The 23530-nt window shown below is 47.6% G+C and overlaps 1 protein-coding gene across 1 annotated transcript in view; it reads left to right on the plus strand.

Annotated features, from left to right (window-relative positions):
- The first annotated feature begins 1445 nt into the window (after positions 1–1445).
- LOC135243214 (ubiquitin carboxyl-terminal hydrolase 43-like) overlaps positions 1446–23530 on the plus strand; it is a 63301-nt gene continuing 41216 nt past the window's right edge. The window contains exons 1-2 of the mRNA XM_064314865.1: positions 1446–3151; positions 7575–7721. Coding sequence (XP_064170935.1) covers positions 2534–3151; positions 7575–7721 — 765 coding nt within the window. The 5' untranslated portion in view covers positions 1446–2533. The remainder of the gene's footprint in view (positions 3152–7574; positions 7722–23530) is intronic.

Consider the following 23530-nt stretch of genomic DNA (forward strand, 5'->3'; position numbering starts at 1 on the left):
GTAATCTCAGGCACTTGTTTTCACAGCTCCAGTTCGGTAGCTAAATGCAGGCGGAAGCTTTGGCCACACTTCATTGGAGGATACTGTTAAACATGCGTGTGTAGTCATTTAAAATTCTTCCTAGTTCATAAAAAACATGTTGCCACACTGAGAATGTAAAGATTTTAGTTGCAGGTATTATTTTTTTAGTTTCAGGTATATCAGTCTTCAGTTCAGAGGTTATTCAGACAGCTCTTGTCTGAGATGTTAGAAAGCTGTGTGCCCTGTAATAGCTGAAACTAACATTCAATATTGACATATTTTTGGATAAAACAAATCAGCTCAGTTATCTTATGCACATTTATGGTTTAAAATGGAAAAACATCTATATACAACATTTCTTGTTCCTTGTCAGTGATCTCTGCTATGGGCCAATGATTGGCCTGGAGTCTGTTTATGCCATTATATTGTTATTATAATGTGCCTTTAAGGCCAACTTGTTGGTGCCAAGAAAGATCTCACAGCTGACTAGAACCACCAGATATGTGTACCAAAAATATACCAATATGAGAAGAACCTTTTGAATTTGTTTCTATGATGCACGTGTCTCGCCAGAGAGGGCGCTGTAGTTGTATGTGTAGAGATACGGTTAAGGATAGAAATGGAAACGCAACAGTTTTACGACAGTGAAGAGTTTCGGTAGTGGTTTTGGTGGTTTTGGTGCCCTCCTAGCCTTAGAAGGCGAGACGTCAGTTATAACTTAGTGGTTGAACTCACTTCAAGTTGAAGCTCCCACTTCCGGTAGAGGGATGTGTCTTTCAAGATGAGAACGCCCACGTTCACGGAGCATGAGGAGTGCGGTGGTGGTTTGCGGTGTTTGACACTGACCCTGTAGTTCACCCAATATGAACCTAATCAAGCATCTATGGTATAATTCTGGAACAATAATCTCTGGTGAGTTCAGCTTCCATAAATTAAGTGTGAGCTGATTGACTTTTACGTGGACGAACCGGTGAACCGGTAGATTTCCTGATGCCGGTAGACTATGCCGGCACGTGCAGGCCGTACTGGCCGCAAACGGCGGCCCTACTGCCCATTAAGTGGCTTGACATTATTTTGTGTTAGATGGCAGGACTTGGAATACTGCTATTGTACTCCTGAGCAATATATTAGACTTGAATTTCTCCGGTAAATATCCAGCTGGGCGGACTGTATTGTTCTTTCAACCGTCACACTTTAGTGTCTGGTAATGAATGTTCAGGAGACAACCTTAAACATTGACTAATTTATTGGCACGCCATTTTCTTTTAACTGCTCCGGATACCCACAGTCGATATGCAAATGAGTAAGACAATAGCACCAATTAACAGGTAAGGATTGCATGGGTTAACCTGTATTTAAATAAGTTGCTCTGGACAAGAACATTGCTAAAATGCCTGACAATAAAATACAATATCCGATTGTTTTAATTGTGTTTTTAAATGTAAATTTCACGTGGTAATTACGTTATGGTCACCGATAAACTGTATAGCCGTACTTAACACACAGGACACTGCACTGTGAACCAAAAGTCCCCCCACCTCCAAAAGGATCCATCGATGCCTGGGTCTGACTCAGAGGTCTAACTGGGTAAAATCACTGCCTCCTTCATGTCAGTTCCAGGAAGAGGTAAATCGCGATATACTATCTTCGGTGGTCTGCCTCTGCCAGTACCCTATGTGACTGCACTTTTGTCCTGATCTTTATTGAACTGTTTTTCTTTAATTAAACCTTGAAACAAAAGTCACTACTTTGACCGAATATTTGGATAGCTGTTTCCAGGCGAACGTACAACAAACCCAGCGTTCTACTTCCTTCCTTGTAGGCAAACGGGTCTCGTTTAGATCTCAGTCGTGATACGGTATTTCTAACAACAGCACCGCACGATGTGAAAGTAGGCTACTCATTGCTAGTGGCTCATTCGAATTAAAAATGCATTTTAATATTTTAATTATGCAAAGTTAACAATGTAACAGTTGAAATTGATCATATCGCACAATATGCTTTATATTGTAAAATACTGTGAAATAAGGACCAGCTACACCGTCCGTCTGCGTCGCCTTCGACTCTGTCAATGAAGAGCTATCTTCTCGGACGAAAGCGGGCTAATAAGATTCTAAGCGGGAGGGCAGAGCCGCGCGCGAGACCCAGAAAGCAGGAACACACAGTCGCTTGAAGTGGCGAGAGAGCCGCATAACCGATGTGCTATAACAGCTAGAGGTATTAATAGCAGGACGTGTACAGAGCACCGAACCTTGACCACATGAAACTGACATCAACCCACCTTCCTCGTAGCTACGTCGGTGTCCCTGACAGCAAGCGCACACTTGGAGCACGCTAAATTATGTCTAAGGGACATCAGTGTTGTGTTTCTAAATGCCTTTCTGTGCCTTGGCATCGCGACTGTGCCACTGCATTGTTCGCTCTTGTAGCCGGATTACGGTTTTACTCTGAGAAACTTGAACACACGGAGAGATAGCTACATTTTCCTTGTCGTTCGTCTGGACATTTCATCATGGAAGTAAAAGAAGAGAAAGCGAAAAAACAACCAACTAAAGCCAAAACAAAACGCAGAGAAAACAAACAGAAACCGAGGAAGCTTTTCCGAAGGAAATCGCTGAAGTCGATGGGAAGTCTTGTGAATAAGATTTTTAAAACTTTTGGCACTTTGACTCACTTCAAAGACGTCGACCTGCCTGACGCCGAAGATGACGACGGCGGATTCCGAGACAGCACACCTTGCAAGTTCACTGCCAGCTCAGGAAATCTCAAAGGGGATATACAGGTTGCCAGGGATCGCATAATAAAAAAGAGTCTCACACTGTCTTCCCACGGATCTATTAAAGAAAGACTGCCTTGTTGCTATGGGGAAAAAACCCCGGGGGTTCTCGGCTTGAAAAACCATGGCAACACCTGTTTCATGAATGCAGTGATCCAGTGCCTGAGCAATACGGATCTTTTTGCGGAATATCTTGGTCTGGAGCTATACAAATCAGATTTCATTAAGAGGGCTAACGGGATTTTAAGTGAAGACGCGCAATACGTTAGGGGGGAAGTGACGGAGCAGCTCGCCTCCTTGGTGAGGGCTCTTTGGACGCTGGAGTACACGCCGCAGCTGTCAGTAGAGTTCAAGGTAAGGCGCGGGGCACTTCACAAGGAACTGTGGTGGCGCGCGTCGCAGGAGGGCACGCGCTTGCCTGAGTTTCCCAACTCGATCGCGCAGGAAACCGTTAATGAGCGCGGATATGCAGCTGGGCATTCCTAATCCGGGAGAATAAAGTCGAGAAATGGGGGGAAAAAATAAGGAAACCGCTATGGATAGTCAGATGAAGTGAAAGTGTGTAGCAGAAAGTGTGACCAGAACCGGAGCAATTGTTTACCTGCGGGCGTCTTAGAGATCACACCATTGATTACTTTAATTGATCGAAGCGCTTTAAGTGGCTGCACGTGAGGAGTTTGCTGCTCTAGCGTCAGAGAAATTGACGGTGATAAAATGGCAACACAGAGAATGCGGTCTACCAGGACTGTATCTTGGAAAGGCAAAGATAGTGTATTTCATGGCTAGACAATGCTACAACGCCGGGTAATGCCAGGCAGTAAGGGGGTATGTAAGGTGGCACCTGGGTAATGCCAGGCAGTGAGAGGGTATGTAAGGGGGGCACCTGGGTAATGCCAGGCAGTCAGGGGGTATGTAAGGAGGCATCTGGGTAATGCCAGGCAGTGAGAGGGTATGTAAGGGGGGCACCTGGGTAATGCCAGGCAGTCAGGGGGTATGTAAGGAGGCATCTGGGTAATGCCAGGCAGTGAGAGGGTATGTAATTTCTCATGCTCAAAGCGTTTCTTCTTGCAGGGGCTATTTGATGAATGTATGGGCGCTAATTTTTTCCAGCGCAGAGATTGTCCTTAATTTACACCGCTGCAATTGTCCGAGCTTAGCCGCGGGGGCTAAATGGGAGGTATTTTGAGACGCCATTGTGAGATTAAAATCAACAGCGCAACAGTGTGTGAAGGGACAGAGCAAGGCACAACTAGATTTTTGGATTTTTTTTTTTTTCCTATCTCAAGATATTTATTCATGGATTGCAAAGATCTTGTTAGTGTTTATATAGCCCAGCAAAATCTGAGGTCGTGAGATCCCATCTTATTTAGCATTTTCGCCGACTTTGCTGAATGCACGTGGTGTATAAGCTGCCTTAACCGTAGTTTTAGCAATTTCCTATTATGATGAATGAACATGATTCATGTCACGTGAGCAGTACCATAGAAGTAAAACAAATCAATCATGTTGCGAGGGGTCTGGTCTTCAACAACCTGAAACACGACCATAAATAAATCTCTCATTTAGTGAAATCATGAGAAGATTTATAAACCATTTGCATTATAGTTCTTGCAGACGTTTTCATTTTTCCTTAAAGGAACATCTACCAAAGACACAAAACTGTTTGCATCCTGTGTACCGTTTGTCGTAACAGCAAATGTGCAGCTTTTTTTTAAAAAGAAAATGGCTGACGTCACAGACCAAATAAGAATCATTTGTGTGCGTTACATGGCCGGGAAACCACAGTGTAGTTGTAGTCATGTAGAAATTCATATGAGTCGCTACAACGTAATTCTCATTTGTAAGACTCCATACAGTGCTACAGTTCAACAAATGACATTTTTATTTGTGTGTTTTTCTCTATAACTATTGAAGGAGCTTTTTTACGACTTTTACTGCTCACAGGCTTCCCCGTCAGGTTAAAGTGGCAAGGTGGGCTTGATCCCAATGAGAAATCAGCATATTTGGGCTTTTTGCTGTGATGTTGTGATAAACCAAAGAATTTCTGGCTTTTGACTAAATGATAATGTTTGAGGGCGTTTCATGTAAACTAGGGTTTTTTTTGGCTTGTTCCGCAGACAGATTGCGCTGCGTTGGCTTTGGAAGTCCAGGAGCCCAGACTCAACACCAAGTTATTTGCAAAAGCAAAGTCTGACACAAAAAGACTGGAGCGTGTCTGCCGCTTCTGTGTACACAAGTGTTTGGACGTCCTGATTTGTGCCACGATCAAGTCCCAAGTCTGCCTTGGACGATACTACTGAGTCTCGCCATCCGAAAATGTTTTATGTCTGAAAGCTCTGCGAAAGTGCACCATGTGTGTCTGTCTGGAGCCTGAACATAAATTGAAGCTTTCCAGACTGAAAAAAAAAAAAAAACCTAGATAAATATTTTAAAAAATGAAGCTCGGTTAGACGAGTGTTAGTTGGACGATCAAAGTGAGCGCCAAGTCACAGTCCTCCTGCGCCAGGAAGGCTAAATGCTCAGTGTGTCCGGCCAAAAACATTCCCTGTGTTTAATATCCTCTTAAGAACCGCCCCCAGGTTTCGGCCGAGAGTTTGTTTTTAAAGGAAGTGGCTGTTGCAATCGCAGTCAGTCGGGACCGTTCCAAAGGACCCGAGTTGAATGGGTTTGCCCGTAGCAACACAACAGGGGCAGTAAACGCTCACAGGGGGGAGTGAATCAAAATATGACAAAATGCTTTATGGGTGGCGCGTGATCGATGATCGGGTTTTTAGCCGTATTGCGCGCATATGTGGTCGAGCCATGGTAAGTGCTGGAAATCCATAACGGAGAACTCCTGCGTGCATTAACATATAGAACCGCGTATTTCAAAGATGACTGGAGTGTAAATCATGGCATTTTCTTTTTGAAGTTTCACTTTTCTAGGATACAACCTCTCCATAAAAACTAATAATCAATGGCGTCAGTGCTTGCCTTTTGATTTTAAATTAGCTGGCTGAAAAAGATAAACATAGCGAAATGTTTATAGGATTTGCGCTTCATTCTTATGACAACCAGATCTACTGTGCTAACAAGATTTGAAATGTAGATAAACACTAAAAATCTTGGCACAGTTTCACACTCATAGTTTTAAACTGTAGTTTTTTTCCCTTTTATACTCCCAATGTGGTGAATGAGTATCCTACAAGTAAATTTTTTTTGTCTCTTAATTTATCTCTTAATTTATCTCACGCAGACACACAGAGTTTTCTTGGAAGTCTTTCTCTGTGAAAAGCTGAGTCACGGGAACCTGAAGCGGTGTTAAATCTTGTTTCTTTTTTTTCCCCCCGGCTCTTATGAGGCTGTTAATTTCCTCAGTGTCTGGTGTCAGGCCTGCGGTGCGGTCGCCACGGTGACGGATGGGGCTGCATATCAGCGGGCTCGCGACAGGGCCGGGGGACTGACGAAGGCTCCCTTCCCCAACCCCTCGCCGTCGGTTAAAACGTGATAGTTTATAGGGGCCACTCCATAAAGAAATCAACAATGGAAGTTTTCCGTGCGATTACTGTATGACCTTTGGTCTTGTTTCTTGTTTGTGCTTGAAATTTGTGGATTTATGGTGGTGCGGGGGGGGGATTTGAAGTATTTGAAAATTGAACAGTCCTGTTCAGCGCAAAGAAAGCTAATTTTAACAATTGCGTGTCAAACTGTTTTTATGAAGAACTGGCCATTGTACCACGTATAATGGTAACTCATAATTAATTGCAATTGTTCTCTTTTCTTCACAAACCACGTTTGTGAAATTAAAGAAATTTAAATCCGATACTTGCATTTCTTTCTGAGTCAATGTTAAGGACAAACATTGATTAAATCTCGGCCTAAGAGTTAAGGACAAACGTTTGAATACAGGCCAAAGACTCCGGAGACAGGATTCCATCAGCAGAGGTGCCACCACTGTCCTAATCGAGCCGTTCCATCACAGCACCACCACGCAACTTCCTGTAACTCTGCTGTCTCAGGCAGAGTTGTGTGTGTGGGTTTGGATGGACAGACGGACAGACGGACAGGCAGGCAGACAGACAGGCAGACGGGCAGACGGGCAGACGGGCAGGCAGACAGACAGACAAACAGGCAGGCAGACAGAAAGAAAGACAGACAGGAAGACAAACAGACAGACAGAAGCAGCAGCCTGTCTCTGCAGAACCAGCTGATATTCAGCCCCTGCTCTGGTGCAATAACACTGCCTGGCCTGCCCTGTGCCCGTGGCCTGGCTTTTACTGGATAGACGGGGAGGGTTGAGAGAGAGAGGAATGCTCAGCATCAGAATTCTCAGTAAACTACTGTAAACTTCCACAGAGCGATCAGCATTCCCGCTAAGACGCTCTTCGGTAGGGCGATCAGCTCTCTCCGCTACCTGCTGATCCACAGGTGTTCCATTTTGAGGGCGTAGGTTTAAAAAAAAAAAAAAAGTTTTCTAAGTCAGATTGAATGTGGGCCTTAGTGTGTGTGTGTGTGTGTCTTCTGGTTTCCTGTGCAGAACACTGTGTCCACAGTCAGACTGAATGTGGGCCTTATTGTGTGTATGTGTGTGTGTGTGTGTGTGTGTGTGTCTTCTGGTTTCCTGTGCAGAACACTGTGTCCACAGTCAGACTGAATGTGGGCCTTATTGTGTGTGTGTGTGTGTGTGTGTGTGTGTGTGTGTGTGTGTGTCTTCATGTTTCCTGCTCAGAACACTGTGTCCACAGTAAGACTGAGTGTGAGCCTTATTGTGTGTGTGTCTTCATGTTTCCCCCCTCAGAACACTGTGTCCAAATGCAGCGCTCAGTTCCGGGGGAACTCGCAGCAGGACGCTCTGGAGTTCCTGCTGTGGCTCCTGGATCGCGTGCACGAGGACGTCAACTCCTCCCCCAGGGGGCGCCATCGCAAGACCAAAGCATCCGCCGCGGTAAGAGCGCGTCGGCCGGAGCGACCGCGTTGTCTGCGCGATGCTGCGCTGCTGATATTCCTGCGTAGACTGATCTCTGTGTGTGGGTGGATCTCTGTGCGTAGACTGATCTCTGTGTGTGGGTGGATCTCTGTGCGTAGACTGATCTCTGTGTGTGGGTGGATCTCTGTGCGTAGACTGATCTCTGTGTGTTGGTGGATCTCTGTGTGTTGGTTGATCTCAGTGTGTTGGTGGATCTCTGTGTGTTGGTTGATCTCAGTGTGTTGGTGGATCTCTGTGTGTCGGTTGATCTCAGTGTGTTGGTGGATCTCTGTGCAGAAGTGGATCTGTTTGTGCAGGTGGATCACCTGTGTGTGTAAGTGGATCTGTGTGTAGGTGGATCATATCTGTGTGTAGGTGAATCATATCTGTGTGTAGGTGGATCTGTGTTTGTTGGTGCATCTCTGTGTGTACGTGGATCATATCTGTGTGTTGGTTAATCTCAGTGTGTTGGTGGATCTCTGTGTGTTGGTTGATCTCAGTGTGTAGGTGGATATCTGTGTGTAGGTGGATCTCTGTGTAGGTGGATCTCTGTGTAGGTGGATCTCTGTGTGGAGGTTGATCTCAATGTGTTGGTTGATCTCAGTGTGTAGGTGGATATCTGTGTGTAGGTGGATCTCTGTGTTGGTTGATCTGTGTGTTGTGGTGCCAGGAAAGGTGATGGTGCGCTGTCCCTTCAGCACCCCAGGTATTGCAGCTACCTGGGAGAGCTTCAGCACCATGGACAGCTCCAGCATGCCCCTGTCACAGGCTGGGCAGCAGCTATAGCCTACTGCATGATTACAGGGCCTTATAAAACGGCTTGGCTCCAGGCCATAGGGCTTACAGGGACTCCTTTTCTATTGCTGTAATAGTTTTTTGTTTTTTTTGGGGCGGGGGGGCGACGTATGTATGTATGTGTGTGTGTGTGTGTGTGTGTGTGTGTGTGTGTGCGTGTGTGTGTGTGTATGGTTTTCACTCAAGCAGCTACCGCAGTCACTTGTCTCCACAAAGGAAAGGGCACTTTAAAGGGCACGGTATATATCCATTATCGTGTGCCATTCACCACCCCCCCTCCCACCTCTCAGTCCATATCCTCACCGGTATATGTTTCCAAATCCTTCATAAGGATGAAATGACTGGAGTGCTCCTGGGGAGGCCAGGCACACTGCCCCCCTCTCCCCCCCCCCCCCACATGTGGTTGGGGGTTTGATAAAGGGGGGTTTGATAAAAGGCTTTGCTGAATGTTCCAGAAAAACACCTTCTGTGTGCAGAATGCAGGATCCTCTCAGTCGAAGCCTAGCGACGCCTCCGCAGGTGTTTTTCTCTGTTGGTCGAACGCAAAAAAACGGGACTCGAGTTTCCTCCAGGAAAAAAAAAAAAAACGCTCCATCTGTAACGTCAGTGCTGAACGGCTCGTTGGCCTTTTGATAATTAGAGGAGATTACCGCTTGGATTTTAATGGGAATTTCAGTTGATGGGCTATCGTCATTGCACGTCAGCGAGTACCAAGCGTCCTCTAAAAGAGGCTGGGCTTTTAAATGTGAGCTACGCGGAGATCTCTTCTGTAGGTGCTCTGCAACAGGACCTGTCATTGCGAAACTCTGAAACCACGCAGAGCGGTGCTTCCCAAACTGTAGGCCACGGAAGCGAAATTACTCACTCAAAAACTGCGACTCACTGAAGGCGAAGCGCTTTGACCTTCACGGCAGCCATTTTAAACTCTGCGTCTGTTCCGTGGGCTGCACAAACTCGCCGTAGTCGTCCCTGCAGGTGCCATCGTTTTGACAGTTTAAAAAGCGCGATTCCATATTTTTAACGGTGTTCTGATAGCAGGTGAGGTGCAGAAAATCGGTCAGCTCGTGGATATATTTGGCTCAAAGTTTTCCTTCTGCGGAGAGAACTTCATCCGTCACTGCGCACAAGAACAATTAGACGGAGAGACCATTTTCTAGCAGGAAAATGTTTTCGTTTCGAGGCAGTTTGTCTTGGAATGGGTCATTATAATATCTGATGGAGCAATTTTCTCTGATGCAGAGAAAATATACATAAATAACAGACCGTAAACTATCCATTTTATAGTTGTTATAAAAGCAGCTCATTTTGTTGATATGCATTCCCTTCTTGTTTCAGTATCTTTTATGCATGTATAGTTTTGCTTAAATTGACATTTTTGAACATTTTTCTTGATGACATTTCTCACAATCAGGAAATTCTTTAAGAAAATGCTTTTGTATTATAATTATGTGAGATAAATGACTTCAGAAAATATCAAAAGATGAACGTCTGAAACTCGCAGGTCCCACGGATCTCTGCTTAACGGATGCCAGGATTTTATCACGTTTGCCGTTGTGATTTTGTTCATTTATAACCAAAGTGTTGGACCGATATTTTTAGGCTGTTCTACACCTTCCAAGAAATTCCATGTCTATATCTCATGCTCCCTTGGCTGACAGAAGCCAGAAGTCTGGATTTAATACTGTCGTGTCATGCAGTGTTGATTCATCGTCAAATGATTATGAAAAATGTACTTGTGTGCATTAATATATAGGCGCATGCGAGCAGGACTGTAAATACTTCTACGGTGAGTGACAGGTAGTTGTGCTCACCATAAATATTTTCCATTGGCTTTCTGCCTGGGCATAGCTGTGGTGGATTAGCATTTAGATTGTGCCTGTTTCTTCAGTGTAGCTACCAAGCATGTATTTTATGTTGATTAAGTATACTGCAAATAACTCATAACAGGACTGGAAATCCACAAAGCAATGATCAAATTATTATGCACTGTATAAACACTTGACTAAATGTTGACAAAACCTCTCTGTAATGCTTCTGATTTTATGTGTGTGTGTGCGTGAGTACACACTACTGAAAATATATACATATACGTGTTTGTTTCACAGTTTTGTAATGAGTTTCTGTAAATGACTATTCAAGGCGTTGCAGGTTAACGTGTGATGGTGAATCATAGCTTCCACCTGTCATTTTATTCGTAAAAGCTTACACAAACAAACTCTCCCTTTTTAGATGATTAAAACGTTCCCTTCACAGGATGCTCGTCGGTGGTTCACAACATTTTTAGGTAGGGCTCCCCTTTGGTAATAGGAAATATTTTGAAGCACTCCTGAGACCTTTGGTTACACTTGGCTGCCATTTTATTTTGTGTTTCCAATGGACTTTTTTTTCCACTCCTCTAATTGAAAGATTGAGAGGCAGTTTGGTGGGACACAGGATAGGATAGAATGTGGGTTTTAGAATTGTAATATTTCAGGTGGATATGTATATATGCAGTACAGATCAGTGGATACCTAATGGATTCAGTCCAGCCTGCATTATTTTCTGTTTTATTTCCATTTGTTTATGTGGGAAATTGAATGCAGGGATTTAGCAGGATTATAATGGGGGGGGGGGGGGGGGGCACCATATATGGAAGGGAAGGGGTGGCTGCAGGAGCTCAGCATGCATCGATCCGCTTCAGAAAATGGCCGACTGCATAAATGGATAAATATGTGAAATTAAAAAAATATCTAATTTGTGTTGTTCTGGACAAGTGTGTTAAACGGGCCTATTGGAATTGGGCCTCTGCGCCTATCAGATCAGCCGCACTGCTCGTAGTGTTCCGCTGCTTGGTGATGCGAAGCTCAGTCTTCCAGCACATTCATTGGCCAGAAAGATCCTGGAGGCCAGGCCTGACGCTGTGTTAGACATGCTGTTGATCAAGGGTGGGCAATTCCATTCCTGGAGGCCCAGTGTGTATGCAGGGTTTTTTGTTTTTGTTTCCGCCAGTTACCCTGGCTAAATGAGCTGATTGGCTGCATATGCGCCAACACTGGTTCACTCGTAGACTAGCTCACAGTAAAACGTTTCATGTATGGACACTAGTACAGTCTTCAGCTGCCATTAACTCGCTTGTCAAGCTAAAATATTAGATGGCGTAAATGCTGGAGCGTCAGGCAAATCGGGGGTAGATACGGCCCTCGTTCCCTACCTCTGCTCAAGATGGTGGGGGGCGATCTGATCAGCCAAGATGGGCTCTCATCGTTTTTACGATCTTAAGTTTTCAGCGCTGACTCTAAACGGTTCAGACGATGTCCTGGTTCCCCACACGCAGGAGTCCTGCTGCGCCTGCAGCTTGTCGGCTTGGCCCGCCCTCGCCCAGAGTGGGACGTGATTCAGTGTTATGGGTCCGTTTTAAGAACCGTGGACCCCACCGCGGTTTAAATTATGCATCTTTTACGGCCCCTCCTATGTTGCTCCTGAGGTTGCCGTGGTGATTCTGGCCCAGCAAATTATTAATGCTTTATGGCTGGGGGAAGATTTCCCCGCGATCGTTTCTGGAGTTAGCGCACGCCAGTGAGCCGTTGGCTTCGCTCTCTCATTGCCGCTGTTCGGGTTTGATGCTCACACCACACTCCTCTCACACGCACTCAGAAAACTCAGCCACACCACACGACCCTACCACACCACCCACCACACACACGCCACAACCCACGCTACCACCTCCCACCTCCGCCCGTACTCGGCCGCCCGGCGTGTACTCTGGAGAGGACTCTGATCTGGTTCTGCAAGTTTGATTTTCTCTGTCGTTTAGAATCAGGGCTTAGGCTGCAGGTTTTTTAAAAATAGTACTTCCACATCATCAATGCAAATGAAATAGACTTTTATTCTGCTTTCCAAAAATGTGTGTGTGTGTGTGTGGGGGGGGACTGTCATCCTCCAAACATTTAACTACATCACACACTTCATCACTTTTATTGAGTCCAAATGACTTTGCAGTAAACTGGTTTTAAAGAGAATAAAATGTATGTCTGAAGTCAATAAAGCTTGAAGCAATCGTTTTCGCTGCTTCGTCTGCCTCTGCCTGTCTCTCCTTCTTTCTCTCTATCTCTCCTTCTCTCTACCTCTTCTTCTCTATCTCTCCTGTCTGCCTGTCCTCTCTATCTCTCCTTCTCTCTCTATGTCTCCTTCTCTCTGTCTTTCCTTCTCCCTCTCTATCTCTCCTCTCTCTATCTCTTGTTCTCTATTTTACCTTCTCTCTCTATGTCCCCTTCTCTCTCTCTGTCACTCCTTCTCCCTCTCCATCTCTCTATCTCTTGTTCTCTCTCTTTCCTTCTCTCCCCGTCTCTCCTCTCTCTATCCATCCTTCTCTCTTCCTGTCACGTTCCTGGCCAGTTGAGAGTGTGAGGCTCAATCAGTGAGCTGCCCCTCGGTGTCTCTGGACCAGAGGTGGAAGGTCCAGGGGTCAGAGAGTAAAAGTCCTGCCATCTGTCTCTGCCGCCCGTGAGCTCTGCCAGCCGATGCCACTAATTGGCTCCGCCTCCTGGCTGCAGGGCCGGGAGGGCTGGGTGGGCCGGGCGTCCGTTCCGAGCTGAGAAGGTCGGCTGCTTTTAGTTTTTTCTGCAGCACGTGCGCGGAACTGAGCCGTGGAAAGATATTCAGCTCTCCTCTTCTGGTTCTTCTGGGGCAATTTAGAACCCTTATCAAAGACGTTTGATCCTTCTCTTGCACTATTTTTAATTGAATAACCTGCGCTCTGTTAAATGGCTTCAGTGTGTATGTATGGAGTTGTTTTATTGTGCATTTATGTGTCAGCTTGATGCTCAGATCTAGGCTCCCTTGTGAAAGAGACCCTGTTCTTAGTGGGATTTCCCTGTACAAATGAAGGTAATCTATCTAATTGTGCTGATTAGCAAATACTGGGTGATTGGAGCGAAATACTGGGGTGGACTTTTGCTTTCTGAACCTGGATGTTGCGCCTCTGCTCTGGGCCGGCAGTGAGGGGCCGCAGGTGCTCAGAATCTGATCGTTAAAGCCTGTCGGCGCTCGAGCTGCATCATCAAAGTCTCAGAGGCCCTGGGAGGTCCCTGGCAACAGAGCACAGCGCCTCTGTCACCGCGTGGCGGGGATCTCTCGCACGGTGGGGTGTTTGAGGGGGGGGGGTGGTTAAAATGGATGGGGATGGATCTGCTTTTATATGTTAAGCTCTTAATCCAGTATCACTTTTGGATGAGGATGAAGGATGCGCTGCACCCTCTGACCCCCCCCCCGGACCCAGACCCCCCCTCCCCTCCCCCCACAATGTTTCGTATCTTAAAAGGACAGGGGGAACCCTGGGAGTCGACTCCTGCTCGTCAGGGGGAAGGTGAGCGGTTTGTGATCTCCTGCTCGGCCAGCCCCACACGAGGAGTCCTGGGGGGCGGTTTTTTATCGTTATGGAAACAGACGGGCCATTCCCGCAGCGTGGACCCCGTGAACGGAAGGGAGGGAAAGAGGGAGAGAGAAAGAAAGAAAGAGGGAAGGAGAGAGACAGAAAGAAAGAAAGAGCAAGGCGGGGAAGGAGGGAGAGAGAGAGAGGGTGGCAGGGAGTGAGGGAGAGAGAGAGGGAGGGAGGGAGAGATTGAGGAGAGGGAGGAGGGAGGGAGAGAGAGAGAGAGGGAGGGAGGGAGGGAGGGAGAGATTGAGGGAGAGAGGGAGGGAGGGAGAGATTGAGGGAGAGAGGGAGGAATAATCCTGTGGTGCTGGTGCCGCTTAACAGGATTTACTTCCTCACGAGCGAGCGAGCGAGAGAGAGAGAGAGAGAGAGGGAGAGAGGGAGAAAGGGAGAAAGGAAGTTCCAGGACCTCAGCACAGTGCGACCCCTCCTGACGTTTTCCTGCCAGCCGGTCTGTCTTCCGTAGCGTCTGCTGAAACTGGGGTCTCGTTTTGTGAGGCATTCGGAGAGAAGGGGCAGGGGAGGGACAGCGGAGGCCTCCTGAAGGCCCTTTCTGGAGCTCGTTCGGCTGCTCGTCTTCGTGGAATTTGGGGGCGATTTCTGCGCTCTTTTCCGATAACGATCTGGCGTATGGACAGAAAGCGCATCGGCGAGGCTCAGCGCTGACTGTGGGGAAGTATAGGGCTTGGGTTGTCATTGTGAGTAATCCTCATCACACCGGACCAATGGGAAGCCTTCGCGCAGACCGCGGTCTGTCAGGCGGTACGTCGGCTGCTCTCGGCTTCCCGAGTCTGTCTCCCCCGCGTTTGTGATGGCGTTTGCGTTGGAGTGGGTTAGAGTCAGGCCAGGCCTCGGCCTCTCATCTGTTGAAGCTTTGAGAGTGTGAGATGAGGGGGGAGCAGTGCCTTGTTTACACCCTGAACCTCCTGACCCTGTGGCTTGATGCTCCGGACTCTTCTGTGAGTGGAGCGAGGGGGGGGGGCGGGGGGGTTTGAGGTTTGGGAGGGGGGGGGGGCGGGGGCGGGGGGGTTTGAGGTTTGGGAGGGGGGGGGGAGCTCCCCTGTGATCGACCGAAAGCAGCCCCAGGGGTGAGAGGGACGGACCTTAAAAGCCGTTCCATAAAAAAAGCGGCAGGAGGTTTTGGGTCGGGATCGATCGGACGAAACCGCTCGCCGCTCGCATCCAGCGCTTAAAAGGCTGGCGGTATGAATATTTAACGCCCGCGCCGGCGGCTCGGCACGCCACGGCTCTGCTGCCGGCGCTGGGCCCGGTTTCACCCTGTCCTCAGGCCGCTTTCACACGGCACAGCCATCAGGGTCATCAGGGTCATCAGGGCCTAGTCACACACCGCACAGCCATCAGGGTCATCAGGGTCATCAGGGCCTAGTCACACACAGCACAGCCATCAGGGTCATCAGGGCCTAGTCACACACCGCACAGCCATCAGGGCCATCAGGGTCATCAGGGCCTAGTCACACACCGCACAGCCATCAGGGTCATCAGGGCCATCAGGGTCATCAGGGCCTAGTCACACACCACACAGCCATCAGGGTCATCAGGGCCTAGTCACACACCGCACAGCCATCAGGGCCATCAGGGTCATCAGGGCCTAGTCACACACCCCACAGCCATCAGGGCCATCAGGGTCATCAGGGCCTAGTCACACACCGCACAGCCATCAGGGCCATCAGGGTCATCAGGGCCTAGTCACACACCCCACAGCCATCAGGGCCATCAGGGTCATCAGGGCCTAGTCACACACCGCACAGCCATCAGGGTCATCAGGGTCATCAGGGTCATCAGGGCCTAGTCACACACCGCACAGCCATCAGGGTCATCAGGGCCTAGTCAATTGTGCCTGCAGCGTGTAGTGGGAAACTACAGGCCTACATCTACATTTATGAACTCAGCCCTTACCCAGAATGCCTTGGAAAAATATATATTATATATTTTTTTTAAACCACAGAACCCATTTATACAGCTGTTCAGGTTATAAATGGTAGTATAAATGGTACAAGTGTAAGTATAAAAGGTATAACAGCTATAGCCCCACTTGGGAATCAAGCCTGCAACCACTGGGTTATAAATCTACACTTTTACTACGCTGTGCACCCCTCCTCTCCACCACTGGGCTAATGAAAGTTAAAATGGGGAGGGCTGTTGTATGCAGCGATGCAGTGCTTCAGTGATTTGAATCCATTGATTTTCACATTGTGGTTAGGCCTGAGTCGTGTACTATATGGAGGACAGCCCAGCCCACCTTGTGTATTTTTCCTCCTTATTCAGACAAGAAGGGAAAAGCAGAGAGGGCTGCAGACGGCTCGAATCATCGAGCCAGGACTGTTATGGGAGGGAATCAAAACTGCAGCATTATTATAGGAGTTGACAGTTGGCCACCCTACAGAATGTGCCTCACAGTCTCCCTGTTTAAAATTCTTCTTAAGTCCTTAGGTGCTGGTAAAACAAAACTACCCTGTAGATCCCTGAGTTATCAACAAAACATGGAATTAACAAAACAACGAGGCACATTTCATCAATGTTTGTCTTCTGAATACTGGTGAAAATGATGTATTTCTTTCAAAATCGTCAATAATCAGCAAGAATTTTTTTGGTGTCTAAATTAGTGAATTGTGTGAATTTGTGTTTCAAATAAAGATGTCAAAAGTGGAGAAAGACACTGCAGCACTCTGAGGGGAAGGGTGTAAAAAAGATAAATAAATAAATAAATAAATAAAAAATAAAAAACTGCAACTGGCCACAGGTGTGTGGAGATAAATGGCAAGTTCAGGGTGAGCGAGTTTCTGTCACCTTGAGCTCTTTAATTTCACCAGCCACCCCCCCCAGCCCCCCGCCCCCTGACCCCCCCCCCCCAGCCCCCCATCCGTGACTCTCTGCGGTGAAAGGGACTGCTCGCTCGGTCCTGTCTTTCTGTTTAACGGTGTGCTGACAGCAAAACGCTCTATCACTCTGAACTTTTAATTTTGCTCCTCTCGCCTGCTGGCAGTTGCAGCTCCCTTTCCAGCCCCCCCCACCCCCCACCCCCCACAAGGCCTCGAAGCACAGCAGTTTCGGCACGGATTTCTGTGCCTTTTGCTGGTTTTTTAGGGAGGTCTGGATGATGCGTTTCGGTGGAAATCAGTGGGCTTACACCGGTGGTAGCCAGCACACTTTTTTTTTTGCATTCACTCAAGATGGTTGAGAATCGATACGTTTTCTTAAGAATGCAGAATAAGACCTGAGACGTGCTTCAGAAAAGCATGCGTGCTTGACTCTGGGATCAACCTCAGAGGAGGTGGAAAACTGTCCGCCATTATTTTGCCTCAAAATGCCCTGTCAGGAAGAAGATGCACAAGAAAACATGGAGGGGAAGGAGGAGGAGCTAAAGAAAATCCTAACAGCCAATCAGCATGAACATTAATCCTCAATATTCTGGGGCAGGACTCTGGTCACATGGGTGTAAGTTTGCTGAACAAAGGCCTTTTCTTTTGTTTCTCCTTCTACTTCTACCTTTTCTAGTGCTTTGAGTTAGGTAGAGATACTTCTTACTAGAAACTGTTTTATGTTTGAGGCTAAGTATTATTGGCAAATCAATAGCACTGCTATGGGGCACCAGACAATGCTAACTTGCATTTAAATGCAGGAGTGTCAGGGTGGTTGTGTCCAATTGTTTGTTTTTCTTCTGTGCTTGTCAAATTTGTAATTCAAATCAAAATGACGACCATGAGGCAAAATGCACGATGCCTGCATTTGTTTCATGTGCATTTTTTGAACAGGCACTGAACTTCAGCAGATCTGTGCAAATGGAATAGCACTTTATTTCCCACGAAACCTGTTTTATTATGGAAGAGATGTGTCGATGCTATTTTTTAAATCTGGAAGATTTTCTGTTAATGTGAATAGTTGGAGAGATTTTCTCAAATTGAATTGGTCGGCTTTCCTGGCTTATATTAAAGGTAGCACTGTGTGTTCCACTCTTTTGAAAAAGGACACGTTTTTATCAGTTTCCTTTGAACACTGGCCTACCACACGGCCTGCTCCTGCACTTACATCATGTTTTTATGATGATATTTTTTCCCTTCGCACATTTCCTTCCAGGCTCACGGAACCTTGGATGAAATAAACCCGGAAAGCACGCTGCCCGTTTACCATTTAAAGAGCTCTAATGGAACTGGCCTGAAATATTCAACAACTTTTCCTCAGGAAACGTTCTGTTACCTCTGTGAATATTATAAGTTGGCTTCAATGGTGCAGGAAAGCTTGAAACATTCAGATACATTGAACATTTTGTCCCATCTTTTCATTTCTTTTTTCACCCTTCTTTAAGTACAGAATGGGCACTGTTCAATGGCAATGAGTTGTTTTGGCAAAATCGAATTCATTGCAACAGCCAATGAGACGCTGAGGACTCCTACCAAGAATTTTGACGTCGGTTACACGTCAACATTGGTCGTGGAGGTCGATATGACCTCGATTAGTGGTGCAGAAATGAATGTTTTTATGATTTTTTTGATCTATTACCGGTAGAAAAGTGGTCATATCATGACTCAGTGGTAATTATCCTCGCAGCCGATTGGCAGATTGTTTGAGGGGCTTATACAGCCATCTCCATTCTCTGAGGTTTGATATTAGGCTGTATATTTTTGTTTTAGTTAGAATTGAAATCGAATTGAAGGTTGACAAAATGATTTCAGCTTTACTTTAGATAATAATTCATAGATCCGTACTATTTCATATCACAATGTTTCCAAACATGATGGCCGTTTTTTTTAGGTTACAGCCCTGTTGCTCACCCATTGTACTCATAATGGTTCAGCTCTCGTTTCTACGCACTGATAAAGTGGCGGTGTGCACACATCTCTCCTATGCCACCCTCCTGTGCAGTTTGCTTGGCCAGCAGGGAAGGGGCGGGGCCAAACTGAGTCTGGAAGCAACGCCTCTTCACATCCTCTGAATGCAATATGACGCCATTTTGAATTCACCGTTGGACGCCGGTTACTGAATGTGCTGTGAACTCCACGGCTTGCGTAGTGTTGATGTGACGAATGGACTGCGCTTAGGTACTGTCTTTCTTCTCATTATCTCACAGCTATTCACATTTGCATAACATTTATTTATTTGGCAGATTCTCACATCTCAGTTATCCTTTTTTTCTTTCTTTTTTTCCCTAAATCGCTCACATCTGTGGTAATAACTAATAGCCGTAATTATTATCTGACTTGTATCTGACGTTCATTTTACTGTGTTGGGCTTTGCAGGGAAGGGCTGTGTGACGTTCAGTACGTTGGTTGTTAAAGGGGCGCTGTGCCACGTTAATCTGATCGAAGATTTCCTTGGAAAGAAAATGGCTGCCTTCCTCCCTCTGCTAAATGATGGGAAAATGAGGGTTCATGAACCCAGAAGTGGGTGGAGCTAATGCGCACTGTCAGGACTGGCAAACTGTGGCTAACCGTGGCGTTTTTTTCCTGTGCAGAGCCGAATATTCTGAATGGTTTTAATCGATCACTGACGGCCCAATGTAGCTCTATCCACTGCGGAGTTGGTGAAATCTCACTCCCCCATCACCGACCTCTGTGTACTCTCCACATTCCCTGCCAGAGGTTTTCAGAGTTTCGGTTGTGTCCGGAAGCGGGGTGTCAGGAACCTGTCACAAGAAAATTGCAGTGGACTCGCGGCACAGGGACTTATTTATTTCTGTTTTTATTTCTTTCTTTATTTATTTATTTGTCTATTTGTCTATTTGTCTGTTTGCTGTTGCTCTGGCAGGCCCGTGTTAGTCCGGAGTGGCTTAAATAGTTTTCATTTTTACGACTTCCATCCGTTTGTGTGGCCAGACGTTCACCGGGCTGGCTGAGGCCGAAGTACCCTGCTGAAGGGGTGGGGTGGCTGCGTTCCGCCTGACCGGGCCCGAGTCTGGCCCCTGGGTCCACAGCGACGGCGGGCGATTCGGTGTGAAAGATGAGTCATAAGGGGTTTATCTCAAAGCTTTGCTGTGCAGTTTTTTTTTTTAAGGGTTGGTGGTTTCAGCTAAAATCTTGTATATAGTCAAAAAAAAAAAAAAAACCCTTCCTTGTTCCAATATTATGTAATACGCTGAGGTGCCATTTCCCTGTCCAGTGTGGTACCTGTGTGGGGGGGGTGGTGGTTGGGGGGGGAGTAATGATGTCACTCCTGGCTGCAGTTTCAGCATCCTGCTCCACTGAGCTAATTAAGGCCTTCGGCCTGCTCTCTTTTCACCTGGGCTGATTCCCCCGTGCAGTTTAGTACTTAGATCAGAGAGGAAGATTAGGTTTGCATACTTAAATATAATCCCATTTGTACCCCTTCCTTATCCCTGCTGACTGTCGTAAGCGCATGCAGCACGAGCGCAGTTTCAACGTGGGGTTGGCGATTTGTTTCATTCATTTTTTAATGTGTTCTTAATTTTTTTGCTTCCTGCTGAAGACTCAAAGCCACTGAAAGAACAGGGCCGGCGGGCAGGCGCGAGTCCGTCCTGCTGGCTGTTTCCGTGGCGTTTCTGGTGCTGAGCGGCTGACCAGCAGCGCTTGTCTCTGTGACGGTTTGTTTTCCTCCAGCGTAATGGGACGCATCGCCATAGAAACGAGCAGAGCAGTGGGGTCCAGGTCTGGGCAGCCTCAGCGGTGCTAGAGCTGGGAAGCATCTCGGCATGATGGCCCCGCCCCTTACCTGTGGGGTGGGATGGATTAAGGATGGCCTGTGTCTTACCTGTGTGGTGGGATGGATTAACGATGGCCTGTGTCTTACCTGTGGGGTAGGATGGATTAACGATGGCCTGTGTCTTACCTGTGGTGTGGGAAGGGTTAAGGATGGCCTGTGTCTTACCTGTGGTGTGATAAGGGATAAGGATGGCCTGTGTCTTACCTGTGGTGTGGGAAGGGTTAAGGATGGCCTGTGTCTTACCTGTGGTGTGGGAAGGGTTAAGGATGGCCTGTGTCTTACCTGTGATGTGATAAGGGATAAGGATGGCCTGTGTCTTACCTGTGGTGTGGGAAGGGTTAAGGATGGCCTATGTCTTACCTGTGGTGTGGGAAGTCCTGTGGTCTCTGCAGCAGACCACTGGCCATGGCCTCTGGGTTCTCACAGCACCACCACTGGCCTGGCAGTTTGCTACACAAACCTTCACACACACACGCACACACCCATGCACACTTCACTCCAGTAGACTGTTTGAATAGGCTCACTTCAATTAATTACTAAGACAGGCAAAAAAAAATGAAAATTTGAAAGCATATTTTATGGCAGTGGTTCCAAAACTTACCTTTGGTAATTGGGAATTTTTTAAGCTCCTCTAACAACTTTGTTTCTGGTTGGATGCCATTTTCTTTTTGGTTTCTAATTAACTACTTCTTCCTTCAACCCTCACTGCCCATCCCCTCGTTGTCTCTGTGCAACCCCCCCCGCCCCTTCCCCCCCCATTTTGAGAACTACCTTTTTATGTTGAGCCGTTGTGTGTTTTTAGACTGCGTGTGGTTGCTTAAATAGGAGACTGTTGATTTAGTTCACTTTCTGAATGCCTCGAAGGTGTAACACACGACGTATTCAGGAGAAACTCTGACCGCCGTCTGCCTCATCAATCCTTCGCCGGGACGGAGCGGTTTTCACTTTAAGAGCTCGCCCTCCGCCGTGGCGGTCGTGCCTCCGCCGTGGCGGTCGCGCCTTCGCCGAGCGCCGAGGCCACAAATCTCCGAGCGCGGGTATCAATTTGTTCCTTTCCGATCTGTCTCTCTCTCCGTCTCCCCCTCGCTCCTTGACCTCCGAACCACTCCCTCCGTCCCTCCTCGAGCCCTCTTTAAAAAAAAAAAAAAAAAAACAATCTTTGGCGGAGCAGAGGCGGCGGGGAGAGCTCTGGGTTCCGAATTAATTCGGGAGGCCCTGGATGGTCTCGCTCGCCCCCCCCCCGGCTGAACGGCACGGTCTCGGAAGCCCGCCACATCAGTCACGAAAAAGCCCCCCCCTCCCCCTCCCCCTCCTCCCCCCTTCCCGGAACGTGGCTGCCTAGCGACCGTGACCTCCAAACAGGGGGAAGTCATCACGGAGGGAACTTTGAAAACGGCGGTTGGGTATTAAAGACTCCGCTTGAGCGAGTCTGAGGCCCGCGTGGCGGAGGAGAACGCGCAGAGGAGAACGCACAGAGGAGAACGCACAGAGCCGCTGCCTAAACCCCCAAAGTGGACTCATTTCCATTTCCTGTTCGCGTCTCATCCGATCTGACTGCGGTTACTCTGCGTGCTTCATAGAAAGGGACCCAGGGCAGATTTCTGTGGGGGTTTTTTTTGCTCCTCAGGTTAGAAAGTGATTATTTAGCACCTCCCGTTAGTTCAAAGATATTAAAATTTATATTAATATTGATCTGAACTCTTGAGTTTAAACGGAGGAGACAGGCAGTTATTTGCCATTGAGTGAGAATGACACTGAGCTCACAGCGCACTGTGTGCGATTCCATTGGACGACATCTGTTCTGTTTTTAAAAGGGCTTTTTATCAAAACAAAATTCGTTTCCTGTCAGAATGAATGCGTATAATATATTAATACAGACATAAATGTCTACTCTAACGTCCATATAACTCCACATAATTGTATAGATATTTATCACAGTAACGATATAGGGAAGACCCAGCAGTGCACAGTGTGCTGTTTGATCCCTGGAAGTTCTGCAGTCAGCGGGGCCCTTCCGTGGCTGCGCGTGTTCCCGATCACGACCCGCTCCGCCGATGAGCAGCGTCACTCTCTGGGGTCCTGCCCACCGGCGTCTGTGGGTGAGTCAGTGGCACGGTGGCCGCCCGGAAAGGGGGGGGGGGGTGGGGGTGGGGGGCGGGGGGGTAGTTGACGGTGGCGCGTGACTGCCGGACGCATTCGAACACGGCCTGGCCGCAGTTTTTTGAGGCCGGCGGGGTGAGCATATGGCGGAACAGCGGCATGGCATGAGCTTGTGCGGGGGGGGCGGGGTGGGGTGGGGGGAGGGGGGGGCAGGAACGCTGCCTCTTCCTGTCCTTTCCACGCGGGCCTATTTTTAGAAATCCCCCCCCCCCGCTGTCGCCAGGACTGGGTGTGGAGAAAGGGCTTTCCAATGACAGCCAGGGAGGGGGAGGCATATCCGGGAAGGGGGGGTGGGGGTCTTTGGGTTGGGTTAGACGTGTTGCACCCTGCTCTCAGCTGTCTGAGAGGCTGTGGTGTTTATAGCGCCAAAGTTCTAAATCACAAATGAAATCATGGCTGGAATCAAATCAATCATGTGATCATTACTCAACCCTGTATCTGCTATGTAGTATGTACTGTCCTTCTTCCGCCTCTGCTTTTTTAAGAACTAATAATTGCGATGCGTTTGTCTGTCTTTTAACATTGAAATTTTAGTGAGTGAGTGAGTGATCGATCGAGTGAGCTAGGAGTGAGTGAGTGAGTGAGCTGGGGGTGACTGACTGACTGAGTGAGTGAGTGTGTGTGTGAGCTAGGGGTGAGTGACTGAGTGACTGAGTGACTGAGTGACTGAGTGACTGAGTGACTGAGTGAGGTATGTAATGGGTACTGTGACTCTGAAGCTCCTGCAGGGTCTCTGGGCATTTGC

Source organism: Anguilla rostrata, chromosome 17 (genome assembly GCF_018555375.3).
Source record: "Anguilla rostrata isolate EN2019 chromosome 17, ASM1855537v3, whole genome shotgun sequence".
In the NCBI taxonomy this organism is placed as follows: Eukaryota; Metazoa; Chordata; class Actinopteri; order Anguilliformes; family Anguillidae; genus Anguilla; species Anguilla rostrata.